Source organism: Canis lupus, chromosome 9 (assembly GCF_048164855.1).
Source record: "Canis lupus baileyi chromosome 9, mCanLup2.hap1, whole genome shotgun sequence".
Taxonomy (NCBI): domain Eukaryota; kingdom Metazoa; phylum Chordata; class Mammalia; order Carnivora; family Canidae; genus Canis; species Canis lupus.
The window spans coordinates 47,603,171-47,621,821 of record NC_132846.1 but is presented as its reverse complement, the minus strand read 5'-3'; the positions used below and the strand labels follow the sequence as shown (position 1 = coordinate 47,621,821).

General features: G+C 48.6%; 1 protein-coding gene and 1 long non-coding RNA gene across 9 annotated transcripts in view; one reads left to right on the top strand and one right to left on the bottom strand.

The window, feature by feature from the left end:
• The window catches only part of DPF3 (double PHD fingers 3), a 259,412-nt gene that overhangs the window by 126,898 nt on the left and 113,863 nt on the right, over window positions 1-18,651 (top strand). For all 7 annotated transcript variants that reach the window (XR_012036880.1, XM_072839187.1, XM_072839184.1 and 4 more), the window contains exon 4: window positions 12,689-12,816. Coding sequence is in view for 6 of the 7 variants with exons in the window: in XM_072839187.1 (XP_072695288.1) it covers window positions 12,689-12,816 (128 nt within the window). In the remaining variant the exon portion in view is untranslated. The remainder of the gene's footprint in view (window positions 1-12,688; window positions 12,817-18,651) is intronic.
• Window positions 3,881-4,425, bottom strand: LOC140640209 (uncharacterized). 2 transcript variants are annotated; one of them, XR_012036882.1, is made up of 2 exons: window positions 4,182-4,425; window positions 3,881-4,092 (listed from the first exon to the last, which is right to left on the bottom strand). It is a non-coding gene; the product is annotated as an uncharacterized lncRNA (long non-coding RNA). The 2 variants fall into 2 exon arrangements; XR_012036883.1 differs by having other exon boundaries at window positions 4,189-4,425.

Genomic DNA, 18,651 nt, shown 5'->3' with positions numbered 1-18,651 from the left:
GGTGTTTTGGTTGGCATTTTTGAGTGTGACTTGGGGTAGAGTCATGGGGAGAGTCCCTGGGGGATTTGCTGCAAATTCCTAGGACGTAGGGGCAGCCATCTGGGTGAATGAAGGCCTGCCTTCCCAGGGATAGAGAGCAGTTGAAGGAACAGAGCCGGGGGAGAGGCTAAGGATCTCCTCTCTCACACACTGCAGTGGAATTGGGTATAACCTTTTGAAGGTCAATGCTTAGTACCTATCAGGATTTAAAAAGCACTTGACCTTTGACCTAGAAATTCTGCTGCTGGGAATTTATCTTATACACAAATGTATATTTCCAATGTTGTCCATTGTGACATTGTTCATAACAACAACAACAACAACAACAACAACAACAACAATAAAAACAGCAAAGCATGGGAACAGCCAGAAGGTCCATTGATAGGGGACTAGTTAAATATATAGTATATTCGTAAAATGGAATACTATTTTGTCTTTTAAAGACATGAGTAGGAAAAAAAATGGAAAGATATCTAAGACATATTGTTAAGTGGAAAAAGAAAAGCAAATTGCACAACATTATGTATAATCCTTTTTGGGCAAACCTTGCTGAAAATCGATAATCAATTTGTCCAACCTGAGCTGAATCTCTTTAAATTTATGGAAACTAGAAGACTAAGTCTATGTTGAAAGAAAACCAATGAATGAACCAATCAATCCTTGGCACCCCTCTACCAACCAGCGCCTATGGTACCATCCTGTCTTCTCTCTTCCTTCCCAGCCTCCCACTGTGAGTCCCCTGAGGTCCCCTTGACAAGCTCCAGGAATGTAGTTATGTCTGTGATGCTCAGAGCCTCCCTTGGGCTCCACTGTCAGCACCCTCATTTCCTTGGGGGAGAGGGAGAGGATTTCCCCTGATTTGTGAGAGATGGGGGCACTGGCCTGGAGCACAATTGTCTCAAGGCATGAGTTTCCTTCCATGTCAGGCCCCTCTATGGATAATGAGGAGATGCCACAAGCAATTTATTTTGCCAACACCCGGTTTTGTACCTCCTGTCTTCCTTTGTGTCCCGGCCTGAATCCTGCCAGTGGTGGTAGGCAGCTTTCAGCAACAGAGGCCAGCAGGTAAGAATTGTCCTTGACCTCAGGTCTGCAGAGCTGAGAGCTCCATCAGGAAAGCAGGTCAAGGCAAGGGGAGGGGTATAGATTAGGAATCTTGAGGGACTTTGGGGAAAGTCTGAGGACAGGGCTGCAGGACCACCTACCTCTGGCTCAATCCCCCCCACCCCCGCCCAAAAGGCACAGCGCTCATCTGGACTGAGGACACATCTCAGGGTGAGGGGTGGGGAGGCGGATCATCTCTGCTGTCGTTCAATCATTGTTCAGCGCTAGATCACACACCGATGGATCACCCCCAATCCTGCTGTCCTCATCCCATCTCCCTCACAGTGAATATGCCATCCTGCCGGTGTTTCTTCACCACTTGCCGAAAATAAAAATGTGTCCGGGTGCGGGTGGAATGGGGCTGAGAGCTGGGGAGAGCTCTCTGGGCCTTGGAAACACTCTGTGTCCCTGGACCTATGTGTTTCTCACGCCTAACATCACCCCTCCAATCTGTCTTGAATAAATATCTTGCAACCTCCTACTTGCCTGGGCGTCTGAAGGACAACACATACAACATTATTTCTCTCTGCCGACTGACAATGGAGTTCAGTGTTCTCTGCAGCTTGCACTTGGCTGCAGTGGCGAACGCAAGGTGTTTCAAGGCGCAGCCATCACAATTCAGGCAACGTGAAGACTGGGGCAGAGGCCTGGTGCCAGAGAGGGGGCCTCCCCTGGACCATTTCCCCAAGAATGGAGCTCTGTCCTTGCGAAGGGGGAGCCGAGCTGGCAGGAGAGAAAGGTGGATAGTAAATATCCACCAGAAGGCCCTGGAGCAGGGCAGATGTTGGGCAAAAGCCAGCTGATTAAAAAAAGAGGCCTTTAACTTCACTTTGTGTGTGTGTGTGTGTGTGTATGTGTGTGCGTGCACTTGTGTGTTTGAATGAAGAAAAGAAAAAGGCTGAGAACAAACTTTTACTTGTGTCTCTTTGGATTAAATGCTTGGATGGTCCGCTTGGATCAATTTAGCATCTTCCGACCCCAGACCTTTTGGTACCCCTGGTCTAGGGTAGGTTTTCTCTTTGTTTTAGAGGTTGGAGAACTGTGGCATTGAATTAGGAAGTGAATTCCCCTGGGGCATAACAGGGGGGAGGCCAAGGAGAGAACCCCAAGGGAGAGCCTGTTGGAACTGGCGCCATGTTGCTCCAGGACCCAACACACAAGTTTGTGGTGCCGTTCTCAGACCAACAGGGCTTTACAACAGATGTTCTTTCTGCTTCTGGAATGTACCTGAGGCCTTGTAAATCCCTCCTGCTCCAGGATACTTGGGGAGCAACACGGCTCTTTGCCCCCCTTGCCAAATTCCAAGGGTGTTGGGAGGGAAGGCAGCCAGGAATAATAGGGTTCTGGTTCTTTCCCTTGGATTTTTTTTTTTTTTGTCTTTGGCAGCCACTCAATGACCGGGGATGAATGACCAGGATAGTCACCACCCACCACACGTCGTTGGGGGAACATAAGCAGAAGGACAGGACCCCCGAGGAGATGGTAGGCTAGGGTGCCTCAAAGCGGAGGCTGCCCCAGCAGACCAACAAGCAGGTCACGGGGACCCTCAGAAGGATGCCCCCCCCCCCAACCAAGAGGGCCAGTCCAGGCAGAGAGGGCTTGGGTCCTGCCTGCCTGCCAGGGGTGGAGAGGCCTGTTTCGCCTGCCTAGGGTGCTGTCCCTGCCGCACTAAACTGCCAGAACTCCACAGATGGGAGCAGGCTGCGGCCAACTTCCCCAGCTTTTGCAAATCCTGCATCTTAATTAGTTCCCTACTGCTTTTGTACATGGCCCACATTTTAATAGTCTCCAGGCTTCTTCCACCATTTGCTCTCTGATGTTCGGCGCGATTTCTCTTCTCCTCCAGACAGTCCCCCTGACTCCTCCAGCACCCTCCCGGTCCGGGAGCCACTTAAGGAACGCCGATGTGCCAAGCATGTAGCCCGAGATTGATGAGCCTGTCAGCTGGCTCCCTCTGCCCCTCGCCCTCCCCCTTTCCCGGGTGCTCCTCGCAGGGATGAGCCAGGCGGGGGTGGGCGAGATGCTTGGCGAGGGAAGGGACCCGTGGAGCCCCCAGCCAGGTGTGCGCCAGTGGACACCGTGACCTTCTCCCGGCCTGCAGAGGAGTCTGGCTGTGTCCTTCGGAGGGGAAGGACACTCCGGCTCCCACCCGCATCTGTCAGGGCTTATCTGGCTCTGTGCGGGGGGCTCCCTGAGCTTGGTACAGCTGGGAGGATGGATGCCTTCAAGTGCATCAGGGGGAAATGACCAGTCATTTATCTCCTTCCTGCAGTGTCAGAGCCCGCAGCCATCCATCCTGGAGGTTTGCAACAGCAGCTCCTTTAGCTCTCGTTGGCCTCAGGAGCAGGGGAGCCGGAGAGAGGTGGGCAGGCCACTCCCGCACCCCCCCCCCCCCCGCCGCACGCTGCGACTCTTGGCACCCTCTTTGCCTTCCTGGCAGGCTGGGGGACGGAGCCGGGGGCATCTCAGCACTGCGCGCACCCCGCAGGGCTCCGGGAGCTGGGTCTGGCAGAGGACGTGTCCTCAGGGCAGCTGGCACAGCCGCCGCAGGGTCTCCGTGGTCACACGTGCCATCCCAGCACGCTTAGAGCACGGGTCATCAGACCAAAGCCACCCCGTTGCCCCCTGCCTGCTCACGGTGTCCCTCCCGACGGGGACGTACGCGCTTGGAGGGTAGGGACCCGCCGTCCTTCGTCTGTATCCCCAGCGCCCAGCAACAGGCTGGTCACATAGCAGGTGGGCAGTAAAGATTTATGAAAGGGATGGAGGAGAGGGGGGTGCCCGGTGTTTGACCCCAGTCTTGGAGAACGTGGTGTTTCTCAGCAGGCCCGCGTCACAGATGAGGGAGAACGAGCAGAGAGAAGCCTGGGCTTCCTGTCCCGGCTTTGTCATCTTGCCTCTCTTTGGTCTTAGGTTATAGGGTCCTTCGCTGTGCCCCACAGCTGTGCCCTGCAGGAGAAAAGGCACCAAAGGCTCCCAAGGCCCGGGTTCAAGTCCAGACCCCTCCACCCACGGGCCGTGTGATTTGGGGCAGTTACCTAATACCTCTGGCCTTGGTTCGTCGGCTGTGAAAGGCAGACCATGGCAGCTGCTTCGCTCACATCATCGGGCTGTTCTGAGCGTCCCGAGGGAGGCTGGCCCTGGAGGGCTTCCACCGAGATGCCATCTCCGGGCTGCACTGCTGGGTGGCCGCAGGGGTCTTGCCGTGTCTGTCTCCAGCCCAGTGACATGCCTGTTGTTGGAAGAGCATGTGCTGTCTGGCCTGGAATGGGACTGCATTCTGCCTTTGAGTCTTTTACAAAGCCCCAAGTCTGGAACCTTCTACACCAAGGACAGAAGACCTGGCACCTGGCCATGGGATCCACCTCTACCAAACCCACAGCTTGCAAAAGTCACCCCTTGTGTCCCAGAACTCTGGCATCTGTTGCCCAGGGCACAGAGGTCAACTTGGAAGGCTTCCTCCCCACTCTTACCAACACCTGTCACCCCATGGTGTGCTAGGCAAGGCCTGTCTGACTGGCTCGTTTCTCCTGCCCATGGCCTAGGCCAGTCCACTATTCCTCTGTGGACTTGCTCCATACCTCTGCCGCTCAGTGTGGGGCACCTGCCCTCTATCCTGGTTCACTGTGTGGGATGCTCCCCCCACCCCCTAACCCACGGCCCCAGGCCAGGGGTTAGGGGTCTGCTCCCAATACATATTGCCCCCTGGATGTATCTGGAAACCAGGGTGTAAGTGCCACGAAGACGGGGCTCGTCTGTGTCATGCTCAGCCCTGTCCTGAGCCCCAGGCTCGTGGGTGGGGCCCCACACATACTGCAGTAACTCCCGACTGGCCTCCCCACTCTGCCTTCCTTCCATCAGTTATTTTCAGAGTGTTCCTCCTAAACTATAGGCAGCAGCATGTCACTCTTTGCTCGAAGCTTCCAGTGGCTTCTGATCACACTCAGAGTGGCAGCCAACCTCCTCTCGGTGGCCTGCCCTGCAAGGCCCCTGTAACTCTGGATAGGTCTCGTACTCTCCTCTCTGGCTCACTGTGCTCCAGGCAGATGGGCCCCAGCTTTAAGGGTCATTGCACTGATGACTCCTTTGCCCAGAACGTCCTTTCTTAGATATCAGCATGCCCTCTCTGCCCCCTCCTCAGGTTTGTGTTTTCCTGGCCACATTTCAAAGTGTAACCACCCTCCCACTTCCCCCGATGCTCCAACATCCCCTCCTCTGCTCTGTGTTCCTCCCAAGCACTGACTATTGTCTATTGTGCCAAAGGTCTCACTCGTTTATTTTAGGTATCTGACACAGTTTCTACGAGGGCATGACTTTTCCTCTCTTGTTCACAGCGGTGTCCTCGGCACCTAGAATAGAACCTGGTACATAGTAAGTGCTCAGTCATTTATTTGTCCAATGAATGGCGAGGGCAAGGCGCTTCCCACGTGGTTCTGGCCATGATTTCCAAGCCGGCAGGACAGGGCCCACCCTGGAAAAGCAGGGCTGGCATCTTGCCTTCGAGCTGTGCTTCATTGTTGGCCTCCTCTGTCCTCAGCACAGCTCTGGACTCAGCTTCTTCGCTTCGGCTCTCCCTGGGCCCGGGCCCCGGCTCTGGAAGCTGTGCCTCATGGCTTCTGCTGCCTCTGGTTGAGAGGAGCAGAGGGTGAAGAGTTTGCAGGGAAGTGCCACCACTTTGGAGGCAGAAGGGAGGGCTTTCACACTGATTGAGTGTCGTGCCCCTTGTGCAGGCGCTCTGTCCCTTGTCTCCCTTGGTCCCACAGCAATGCCAGGAAGTGGGCTTTGATCCCCCAGTTTGAGAGAGAGAGAGAGAGAGAGAGAGAGAGAGGAAGACCGATCAAGGCCCAGTGTGTGACATGGGGAACTAAAGCTGAGGTTTCACTCCAGAGCGGCCTCCTGCATTTTCTGGTTGTCTGTATTCCCTTGAACACAAGATTAGCCATCACCCCTCCGTATGCCACCACCATCCCTCCCTTCCCTCACCCCATCCTGCTAAGCTGCAATGACCTGGTACCTGCCAGCCAACCCAGGGGTGAGCTTCCTTTGGCAGGGGGTGTTCTTCTGTGTCTCTGGGGTGGGGAAATGCTTATCTGATGGGCTTGCCCCTGGGTACTGTGTGCGAGGACCCATCCTTGCATGTTGGCTTGGGGGTGAGTGGATGGGCACACCCAAGAGTGGGGGCAGAGGCCATATGGGGAAACAATCAGCCCTCCTGTTGTGTGGATATCCTGGGATTCTGAAACAGGTGGTAACATGGGCCTGCAGGGTGCAGCCTGGGTGATGGGTCCTCAATGTGAACCTCATCTATTTTGAGCTTTCTGAATCACAAAACAGGGAGTCACATGTAGCCAAGCAAATGGCACCCCTGAGGAATGAGCAGATGGATTCCTGGGCCTGCCACCATCTCAGGAAAGGCTCTGGTCTGTGCCTCACCCCAATCGCTTCCCTTGTGGGGTGAATGATAACAATTTCCATCCCCCAACCTCCCTCCCCATGAGCCTGAGAGTCTGATGGGGATAAATGAATTAACGATTCTTAAGCTCCCTGCTTCTTGGTGTAAGTTGATGTACAAATCCAAGGAAATATGAGCTTAACTCCTTAACAATAATAAGCACTCAGAAGAGAAAACTGCACATTTGTATTTTTAAAGAAAAACTAGAGGCAGGTAAAAAAAAAAAAAAAAATCTGTGCACTCCTGATGTAGCCGGAGGATCGTCTGCCATTGTCTGTGGGGTTTCTCACTCCCTTTTGCACCGTTACTCTGTCTCCAGGCCCTGGCGTCATGGAGAGCCCGTGATGGATGGACGGATGGATGTGCCTTGTCGGGGTGTTTCACCACTATTTCCCTTGGGGCAGACTGTCTGTTGGCAGAGCACAGCCTCCCGAAAGATGGTATCTCTTGCAAACTCGACAGCTAACAGACAGCTCCTCTGTTTGTATATTTCCCCAAAGAAGAACTGTCTTAATCTGTTTTTTATATGGCATATTTTATTATAATCCATATATGACTTGCAAGTTCCCAGTCCTCCACCCTGAGCCAAAAAACGCATGAGGAGTCAGAGGCTCCGTGAGCCGGTGACATCCAGGCGTTTGCATTTTTAAATGGCCTGGGATTTAATTACTCACTGTGCTCCCATGTTGCACTTTCGGGCTCATCTCGCCTGCATCCTGTTAATGAGCTCAGTGGCTCCAACAACCCAGTGGAAGCTTTGCTTTCAGTGTGTTGGGTGGCAGGCTTGGGGCACCTGTGTCAAAGGCCTGTGGTTTTGATTTCTACCCGAGAGGACGGCTGCTGTGTCCACAGCCCTAGATAGAAGCCACTGCTAGTCTCTGGCAATTTTTTTTTTTTTTTTGCTTTTATTCATGCATTTGTTTCTTTCTCCCCCCCCCCCACCTTTTTTTTAAATACTTTCTATGCTTCAATCCTTGTTTGTCTAGGAGGTTTTTTCTTATTTGGAAACCGATTTGCTTCGGTTTGCACAGAAGCTGTCTCTGGTGTGATGGATCGTGCTGGAAGTCACCCAAGGAGTATCTCTGTTCCCAATTAGAAGTAGAGGTAGAGCTGCTTACGGGGGCCCAGGGAGGCGGCTGGCTTGGGTGACAGCTGCTGCCGCTCTGGAGAGAGTAACGATCCGTGGGTTTATATCCTTGTGTATAAAATCAGGCTAATTTAAAGATGAATTATGTGTGGGTTTTGGATCATTTTCTTTTAATGTTAAATGTTTGATGGCTGTTGTCAGGTTATGTGGTCCCCAAATTTGTATGAGGGTCAAAATGAGTACACCTATAAAGGATTACTAAATTCCATCTCTAGATGGAATGTATTAGAATAAAACAATCAATGACATCCCTGAGGGCTCGATAGCATGTCTAGGACGTACGTTGTGCAAGAGCTTGGACCTGTTACCTTGTTTTTCCCTTCACTCTGGGACCTCCTGTGGTCAGGGGCCAGGGAATGTACCCTCTCCTGGTTTGTTGGGAGGGCACTAGTTAGCCTGTCATTCTGACCTTGCAAGCCTTACCCAGAGTGCTTTGAAACCAGGGCTTGCCAGTGGTCAGCTAGAACACTGTCCTGGGATGGTGCTCAGCTGGGTATGAAGAAGGCACATTAAGAACCATATTTGGGGATGCCTGGGTAGCTCAGCGATTGAGCGTCTGCCTTCAGCTCAGGGTGTGATCCCAGGTCTGGGGATCTAGTCCCACATCAGGATCCCCGCAGGGAGCCTGCTTCTCCCTCTGCCTGTGTCTCTGCCTCTCTTTCTCTCTCTGTGTCTTTCAAGAATAAATAAGTAAAATATTAAAAAAACCCCATAAATAATGTCTTTCCAATTTTTGGGAAACAAATCATAGTACATGTCACTTTTAATGGTATAAACCTGCACTAATATGGTAGCCGCTAGCCACATGTGGCTACGGAACACTTGAAATGTGGCTAATCTGAATTGAGATGTGCTGTAAGTATAAAATAAATACCAGATTTTTGAAGACTCAATGCAAATCAAAGAATGCAAAATATTGAATTAATTTTTTTAGTATTTGTTACATGTTGAAATGAGAATGTTTTGGATATAGTGGATTAGAAAACATTAAAATTAATTGCACCTGTTCTTTGTTTTTAAAATGTGGCTCCTGGAAAGCTTAAAATTGTATAAGTGGCTGGCATTGTATTTCTATCGGACCATGCTGCTGTACCATTAAAATTAGGATTATTTTAACTTCAACAGTAATAAATTGTAGCATTTATGGGAAACATGGACCAAAGATCCCAGCCTCTTTACATATACAATCAAATTTCTGATTGTAAGTTTTGAATGGGAAAACCAAAACCCAAACAAAAAATTGATAAGCTTCATTTTCCACTCTGTTTCCATGCTTCCATGCTGGATTTTTGGGGATCTCTGAGAGTTTCTTTATGTGGTGTATTACCTTGCTTAATCTTCACATCAAAACAATGAAATATTGTGATCACCCTCACTTATCACGTAAGAAAACAGAGACTCAGAGGTCTAAGTAACTAGCCCATGGTCCTTTAATACATGGCAGGGGTATAGCTTGACTCCAGGGCTGTCTGAAAGCAGAACTTCTATGAGCCGGTCAAATATTTTGGCAATTAGGCAAGGATAATGCCATGGAGTTTCCCTGTGACACTGGGAAGGGCTCCTTACCTTTCTGTGCTACCCTTTCCTCCTTGAGGGATTGGACTCTATATGCTACTGGAGGTCCCTTCTGGCTCTTTGCATGTAGCCCATATCACTGTTCCCAATTTCATTCTTTTTTTCTCTCTTAGTTCTTCTACTGTGTGCATATGGTAAGTGAGCAGAGGACCAAGAGAGTAGGCTGAATTATGGGAAAATAGGATGGAGGAGTATTTAGCAGGAGAGGAAGGAGGAGGAGGAAGTGGATGGAAAGCTCTGTGTGGGGTCAGTACTGTTGCAGAAGGGGTGAACACCACATGGGGATGTTCACATAGAACAGAGCCCGAACTGTGACACAGACCTGCTCTCAGCCTCAGCACAGATCTATCTTTCATCTTGAAATATGAAAACTATGAAGAGAGTTTAGGGATGTAGTGGAAATGCCCAAAGGTTTGGAAAAGAACTTTTTGAGGAAGAACCAAAGAGAGATAAAGTGACATCTGTACAAGCTAGAGTATGTGAATGGGTTCTAGAGGCAGACGGGTCAAGGCTGGGTGCTGTGTGATATTAAACAAGTTCTATACCTCCCTAGGCTGCAGTGTCCTCAGCTGTGAAATGGGTTAGTAACTGTGCGCACCTCTTGGGTGGCGGTGGGGGTTAAGCAATAAGAACAGCCACCACATGTTGAACGTTTATCGCGTGCCGAGCACTCTGCATGTACATAAGCGTATCAGCGCCCGTTGGGGCTCAGCCTGGGCCTGCAAACTACTAATAAGGGGCTCTCACATGATCTTAATGGCATCTAGGAAAGATTGTTTGGCTTTTTGTTCTGCTGTGTGGCTTCCTGTGAAGTTACTGAACTTCTCTGAGCCTTGGGTCACTCATTTATAAATGACATGATTAAAGCAGATGATCTGTAAGGCTTTTTTCAGCTCTAAGATGCTGCACAATTCCGGAAATAAGATTTATTTAGTGTTGAGAGGCTAAGGGGAACACTAAGGTGTGAACATACATACATATATGTATACATATATATATGTGTGTGTATGTACATATATATATATATACGTGTGTGTGTGTGTATAGGTTTAAAGGATAGTGACCAGCTGTTCTCTTTTGACTGAAGTCAGGACAGGAGGCAACACACTTTAATTGTTTTATATTAGACGTTTGGAAGTCTTTTTGACTTAAGAAAAAGTAATGTCATCAGAGCAGGCTCTGGAGTTGCACGCTCTGCACTCATTAAAGCAGAGAGTGGACTATTTTCCTGACACTCAGCCTCAACATGACTTCATTGCCTAGGCCTTCCCTGACCCCCTGGTCTAAAGCAAACCCCCACTGTATTCTCTCTTTACATTTCACCCTGTTGTTTTCCTCCATTGCCCCTACGACAGTTTGTCATTGCTTATTTATTTTGTATGCGGTGTTTAATGTCTGTCTCTTTAGATTGTAAACCGCCCAAAGGCCAGGATTGTCTTTATCTGACACACCTCCTGGGTGCCTAGTTGCAGCACAGTGGTTCTTTGTAAATGTTTGTTGAGTGAACAGGTGTATGGACGAGTTTCAGGGGTGGTTGATTTGGCAGTAGTACTTCTTGATGGAGGTGGATCTTCTGCTTGCCTTTTTTTGGTAAAAAAAAAAAAAAAAAAAAAAATCCCAAAGACCTTGTTGTCTCTCAAGGGACTTTAAGATACTGTTTCTCTTTCCCACCTTCTTCTTCTGGCTGGTTACTTGTAGGTGTGGATTCCTTCAGTTTTAATGAGATACCCCAGACCCCTTTCTTGTGGACTGGTCAGCCTGTGTCTGGTTCTGAGGAGACAGAAGGGGTACGTGAGTTTTATTTGAGTAGAATAAAGCCCAGTAGAGCAGGGCTGGATTGTGCTGGTCATTTCCATTTCCCCCCTCCCCCCTCCAGATCCATTCTTCATCCTAGGGCACTGCCCTGGGCCCCAGGAAGCTGACCTTGGTGTGCTGTGTCAGTGAGGCTTCCTTGCCCTCAGGAGTCTAGTTAAGGTTGGCCAATGGGACGGCAGAGCAGGAAGACGAGGATGGAAAGAGAGAGATTGGGCCATGCATCCCTTTACCGTGGTTCTCTCTCTCATGAGCTCACTGAGGATGCAAGCCACAGATCTCTCCAGGTTCTTACAAACGCCCTCCCTCTGTCCCTGCAGGAATAGCAGTAGTAATGGCTTCTACTGTGAACTGCCGGGGCGTGCTCCACCTTCCCGTGTTGATCCCTTATTCCTGGCCACACCTCTGTAGATAGTCCTGCACTAAACTCTCAGTTCCCCCATACATACGAGCCATTCGTTCCCCTGACTGTTTTCTAGGGCACCAATCCCTCATGTTCTTGTACTCATCTTACCTGGTAACAGGATAGGGGCCATGCATCTAATTGCCAGGGCAGGTATGAAGTACAGGATCAGAAGAGACATCGGAGGAATGTTTCATAGAAAATTAAAATAAGATCATCTGTACCGGAGGTGTATGTATGTATGTATGTATGTATTTATTTATTTAGAGGTTTCTGCTTTTAATGTAACAAAAACAAAGGCAATCTTCCTTTGGGTTAAGAATTTGGGGGACATCTTGGGAAAGGAGTTCAGCTTCTTTCTCTGGTCTCTCTCATGGGCAGGGCTGACTCTGGCTGACACTGCTCAGCTGGCCTCATGACTTCAAGCCCTTGGTACCTGACATCTTCAGAAAAAGTGTTCTGGTGTGCAGGCACTGCAGCTCCCAGCCATCAGTCTGGGATCTGTTAGGTGTCTGTGCTCCCTCTTCTTTTTCCTTGGCTTTAGTGGTCTTTGTATCCCTTGATGAGAACAGCCTCTCTGGGGTTGAAATAGCTTCTCATGGAGCAACCCAGAGCTGGGCAGCCAGCATGGCTGAGGGGAGGTCACAGAGTTGCCAGGCAAGACTTGGGGTAGAGGCAGAGAATACTAAGATTCAGGGCTGACATTGGTGTATCGCTATAGGGATTTCAAAGCACTTTACTGTGAAGGGACATACTTATGCCCCACAAGGTGGCCCTGTGGGTACTGGGCATTGTTCTCCTCACTTTGTAGATGTAGAAAAGGGCCCTGGCATCCTCGAGTGCCTTGCTCACCATCACTGTCTATCTGGCGCTCTGCTGCTCTGCTGCTCTGCCTCTGCTGTCTGCGAGGATATGGGCAGGGCTGGAATCTTCTCCGAGACTGTGAACAGGAGATGGAAAAGCCAGACCCAACTCCGGTGTGGCTGTTCCACCCAGAGGAGAGAGCGCAGGCCGCCTCTAGCTCTACCCGGGGCTTGGGTTCCTGCATGTGCTCAAGTGCCACCTCCTGTCACTCTTATTCCTCCTGTCCCCCTTATCCCTCCTGTCCCCGCTGCTTCTAATGGCCTGACCCTACTTCTCTGTCTTTACTTGTCAGAAGTGGAGCTGCCCCTGAAGAAGGATGGCTTTACCTCAGAAAGCACCACCCTGGAAGCCTTGCTCCGTGGTGAGGGTGTTGAGAAGAAGGTGGATGCCAGAGAGGAGGAAAGCATGCAGGAAATACAGGTACTTCTGGGCCCACTGGGGGGGATGCTTCCAGAATGTCAGCCCCATGCTGCCAAGAGTCCAGCACTGGCTCGACTCCCCCTCTCAGGCCACCCACCCTGGCATTGTTGTTGGGAGACTCGTGAATGCTTTTCTCCTGTAACCTGTCCTCCAGAAGAAGTCAGTACACCTCTCTCTTGGTGTCCCCATTCAAAATATATTTTTTGAGACTGCCAGGTGCCATGCTAGGTCCTGGGGACACGATGGTGACCAACACAGATAGAGAGCCTGTAGAGCCAACAGTTCATAATTCAGGCTTGAAACCTTGGGGTTGTCTATACCAGCCTGTCCCGAGTGAGCCCCTGACTTGGCCTGCTCCCCTCTTCCTCACACCCCATTTTTAGCTCTAGTTCACAGTATCGCCCTCTCCTCCTTTGAGGCCAGTGGAGGAGTCAGCCTCCAGGCAGGGCTGGGGGCTCCTGTCCCTGCTGGTTTCCCACCCTCTGCTCCCAGCACTGCAGAGGCTCTCACTGCTCAAGATTACAATGGTACTCTCTCACTGGTTCTGGTTTGTCTTAAATCTCTGTTGTCAAATGCAATAGTTGGCCTGGAGTATTGTAGTAATTTTAATTAATATAAATATTACACAATAGTATTAATAATTAAATATAATTCAATTATTAAAATCAAATTACATTGATATTAAATGTATATTTTATTATACTATTTCATGTGATACATATTATGTATTACATATTTATTAATTGTATATCCAATTTAATGTTTAGTACTTGAATATTAATTTTTTGACACTATAATTAAAGCAATAACCATTACATTTTTGGTTTGCATCATGAGTACCACCGGTCAGCGCATTCCACTAAGTCAGGAACTATGCTGTCTCGTTCACCATTGTCCCCTTGGGGCCTTGCATGTGCCCAGCAGAGTCGAGTCTCAATAAAGATGTGGAATGTAGCCATGAATTGGCCTCCTTGTCTGCCATGCCTGTGTTCAGATGAGTGGTCAGGTCTTTTCCATGTCACAACATGGCTTACATTGGTTGCCTCCGCTCCTCAGAGCTACAGCCCTGGTGAAGATCCTCAATAGCTATAACCTTGATGTGCCTAATGCACCTTGGAGTCATCTGCTGCTCCTGTATTTCCATCACACCCAACATCCAGTTCATCAGCAATCCCGCCCACAACCCAAATCTGGAGCACAGGCTCCTCTTATCATTTCCCCCTGCTACTGCCCTGGTTCCGGCCACTGTCATCATCTGTCTGAACTACTACAACTGCTTTCTAAGTGGTGCCCCTACTGATGGCTGAGGGGCAACCCTTTAAACCTAAGTTGGATCCTGTTATTCCTGTGCCCCCAAACCTGGCACAGGCTCCTGTTCTCCCAGAAGAAAAGTCAAGGCCCTCTTACCTTTCTGACTTGGTTGCTTCGCCTTCCCCTTTCTCATTCTGCTGCAGGCACACTGACCTCATTTTGTTCCTTCTAGAACACGCCAGGCACTCTGTTGCCTCGGGGTTTTGCTTGGCCTGTTTCCTCCGCCTGCAGAGTCCTCTCCCCAGATATCAGCTGGGCCCTCGCCCTCTCCTTCTATAGTTTGTGCTCCTTCTTCAATTTGTGTCTCTTCTTCTCTGTGAAGTTCACCTTGATGTTGTGTGCACTACCACATTTTGTGCCCTCCCCGCCCTCCAGATCTCCTGATTCCTTTACTCTGCTTTCCTTTGCTTTTTCTTTTTTCCCCATAACTTTGATCACTCTCTAACATACTTTGTAATTTGCTGATCTATATTATCGTTTCTTTTCTGTTTTCTTCCAATGGAGTGTAAACTCAAGGGTGTGATCTTTGTCTTGTTCACTAATATATCTGTAGCATGTGAGCAGCGCCTAATACATAGTGGTGCACAATAAGTATCTGTGAAGGGATGTATGAGTGAAGATTCCTGAGAGTCACCCCATCCCCAGTCCTTCCTTTCTCCAACATGTCCTACTTTGCTAGCTGATCTTTTACCCTGAAGAAAAGCCTGGCTTATGCCATCCCTTGTTTAAAAAAACTTAGCTGAAACACCCATATTCTACCAGGTCCATCCAAGGTGATGAGTGTAATCTTCTTGGGCTTCCTCTCTCTGCTCTGAATCTAGTTTTCAGGCTTATTTCCTCCTATTCCTCCCCCTGTTCTTCAGCCTTCTTTCCTCTGAGCCTGTGGTCACACTGTGTTCTTTACCTGGTGAATCTTCTCTCCTGCTCTGTGTGCATAGATTTCTACCCATCGGTCAGGCTCAGCCCTGATACCACCTTCCCCAGGAAGCCTTTCTTGATTGGCCTCCAGCCAGAGGTATTCTTCTTGTCACTGGCATTTAGGGTGACTCATACTTTCTTCTTTGTTTTCTTTCCTTTTCCCCCAACATTTGGACTTTCCAGGTCTTTGAAAGTTAAGGTGTGTCACATTTGTATTGTGTAGTTAGTGTAATTTCATCAGTGAATGGGACAGAACCATTGTTTAGAAACCCTGATGCTCTAGTGACAGGTAGTCTTTTACCCTCTCAAGCTGGTGGTGGGTTCAGGTTCCTCTCAGGCAGTGTTGGGCCAATCAGTATACAGGCCATCACTATGGAATCATTACCATAACCAGCATCCCTGATGTAAATGGAACGTCTACTGTGCACAGAGCATGGAGCTACCATTTACTGTGTTAGAAGCTGAAACCAGGACCACAAGCCAAACGAGTTTACAAGTTCTTACCGGCTTTGGTTATTAAAATAAAGTACACGTGTAGTAAATGGGTTATATTTGTTCATTTTTTAAAAAGTATTTATTTATTTATTTATTTATTTATTTATTTATTTATTTACTCATGAGAGACACAGAGAGAGAGAGGCAGAGACACAGGCAGAGGGTGAAGCAGGCTCCTTGCAGGGAACCCGACGTGGGGCTCCATCCTGGGTCTCCAGGATCATGCCCTGGGCTGAAGGCAGCGCTAAACCACTGAGCCACCTAGGCTGCCCTGTTCATTTTTTCATTCATCCATTTAACCAAATTTTATTGAGTGTCTCTTCTGAGCAGGCACTGTGCTAGGTTCTGGGGAGACAGAGAAACCAAGAGACAGTAGTCCCATCTGTTCACATTTATATTCTAGTATGACATACAGACAGAAAACAAGTACACAAAGGAAATAATTGCATTTCAGGATAAATTACCATGGAAAGAACAGAGGATGAAGATTCAGTATAAGAAGAGGGATAGATTATAGGTAGTATCCTAAGGGAGATAAGGGATTTAACCTCAGTCCTAAGGGTGGAAAGGAAGCTAAGGAAGTGATGATGTGGGGAGGAGCTTTCTGGGCAGAGGAACAGTGTGCTTGAAGGCCTTGCGATAGGTTTGGGTTTGTAGTTTTGAACAAACAGACAGAAGATGCAGAACTTCTACAACTCAATAACAAAAACCCAAACAATTCAATTACAAAATGGGCAGAAGACCCGAACAGACATTTTTCCAAACAAGACACGCGCAGATGGCCGGCAGGCACATGAAAAGATGCTCAACATCCCTCGTCATCAAGGAGATGCAAATCAAACCACAATGAGATCACCCCACACCTGTCAGGATGGCTATTGTCAAAAGACAAAAAGTAACAAGTAGTGGTGAGCATGTGGAGAAAAGGCACCCCTCGTGCACTGATGGTGGGAATGAGAATTGGTGCAGCCACTGTGAAAAATGTATGGAGGCTCCTCAAGAAATTAAAAATAGAACTGTCTTATGACCTAGCAATTCAACTTCCGGTATGTCTCTGAGGAAAATGAAAACACTAGTTCAGAAAGATATATGCGCCCTTATGTTCACTGCAGCATTATTTACAATAGCTAAGGCATGGAAACAATCTAAATGTCCACTGATGGATGGATGGATAAAGAAGATGTGGGACATAGACACAGTGGAATACGACTCAGCCATAAAAATGAACAAAGCCTTGCCATTTGCGAGAACATGGATGGCCCTTGAGGACATTATGCTAAGTGAAATAAATCGGATAAAGACAAACACCACATGATTTCACTTCTTCTAGATCCAGAGAACAGATTGGTGGTTGCCAGAGAAGAGGAGGATTGGAAGGGTGTGAAGTTGGTGAAGGGGATTAAAGAGTACGAACTTCCGGTTATAAAATAAGTCATGGGGATGTAATATACAGCATGCTGAATGTAGTCAATAACATATTAATTTTGTAGGGTAGCAGATGGTAACTAGACTCACTGTGGTGACCATTTCACAGTGCCTACAAATGTCAAATCACAGTGTTGTTCACCTGAAACTAATGTAATATTGCATGTCAATTATACCTCAATAATTAAAAGGAGAAAGAAAAAAGGAAAAAAAAAAAAAAAAAAAAAAAGGAAGGCAGAAGGTCTGTGTGGCTAGAGCACAGCCAGGCAGAGAAGGGCCCAGGCTCGAGCAGGAGTGTTGGGCCAGGTCTGACCACTCTGGCCTCTCAGGACCTGGAGGAGGCACTTGATTTCATGGATATGAAGAAGGAAGGTATTTTAACCAGGGCAGCAAATTTGTGTTTCCTTAAGATCCCTCTGGCTGCTGCCTGGAAAGGACACTGGACACACGGCCAACGGAAGAAGGAGGAAAATCAGTTAGGAGATTTTTGCAGCACTCCAGGCCAGAGATAATGGAGTCTTTTAAAGGCATTCCTTCTTCTTTTTTTAAACACAACCACAAACAATTGTTATCATCACCGTAAAAACTGTTTAGAGTAACAGGGAGAAAAGTTATTTTCAAATGTGTTTATTTTCCAGATAATGTCCTTGGACAGGGAATGCAAGTAGGTTAGTGGGGAGTCAGCTGCATCTCAGTTGGACTCCTGCTTTTGACTCCTCTGCACAGGACGCCCCCTCTGCTTCCTGAGTCCTGAATGTGAGCTTTGTTAGGAACTTCTGGCTCCTCCCTAGTTATATGGAGAGGCTTCTGGGTGTCAGGGCCACATCATCGCAGGAAATGCAAACACACTGGGGAGGCTGCTGTCACGTCTGAGGCCTGGGGCACAGACCAGGGGTTCTCAAGACACAGGGAGATGGGGAAGTCAGTTTACATCCGGACGCTGAGGCCATGAAGCAGGCACTTGCTGGAGACTAGCTCAGTCACCTTCACCAGTTTTTCACTTCCAACCCGGAGTCCATTTTGCAGATCATAAATACCTTCATGATGAAAAATGAGAGTGGAGTCAGATTGTACAACATGCCAGAGGCAATGACCTTTTAATTTGAGGTCCTTGGAACTCACCGTGATTAAATGACTTCAAATCCCAAAGTTGGCGAGACACTGTTTAAACAGCAACAACAGTCATAAGAACAACACCTCATATTTATACCGTATCTTTTCCCCAAACTCTGCAGAGCATTTGACTTGTCATTGTCTTGCCTGACTTTCACTTGTGTTCCCACCTATGGTTCAGGAAGCCAAGATGCAGAGAGCCTAAAAGGGTTGCACGGGGTCTGGGCCAATGTTTCCTAGCTATGGGCAGAGGGCATGTCTAGCAGACAGTACTACTTCTCTGTTAGATGGCTGTAGTTGGCCCAGAGACCCCGGTGTGCAGTCAGCTGACGGCTTCCCAACTAAGCCTAGTAGAGAAGCCAGAGGAGAATTTATGAGACTTGTTTTGAGTTCTTTGTGAGGATCTGTAATGGGCAGTGTCCTGACCCCTGTGATTGGGAGAGAACTCTGACAAGGCAGTGGGAGAAGGTCTCTGGAAACTCACTCCTGGACTTCCTGCTTGGAGAACAGGCCAGAGGCATTATCTGGAAGGCCACTTGAAGAGCAATGATGATACCACGTGTCAGTACAGCA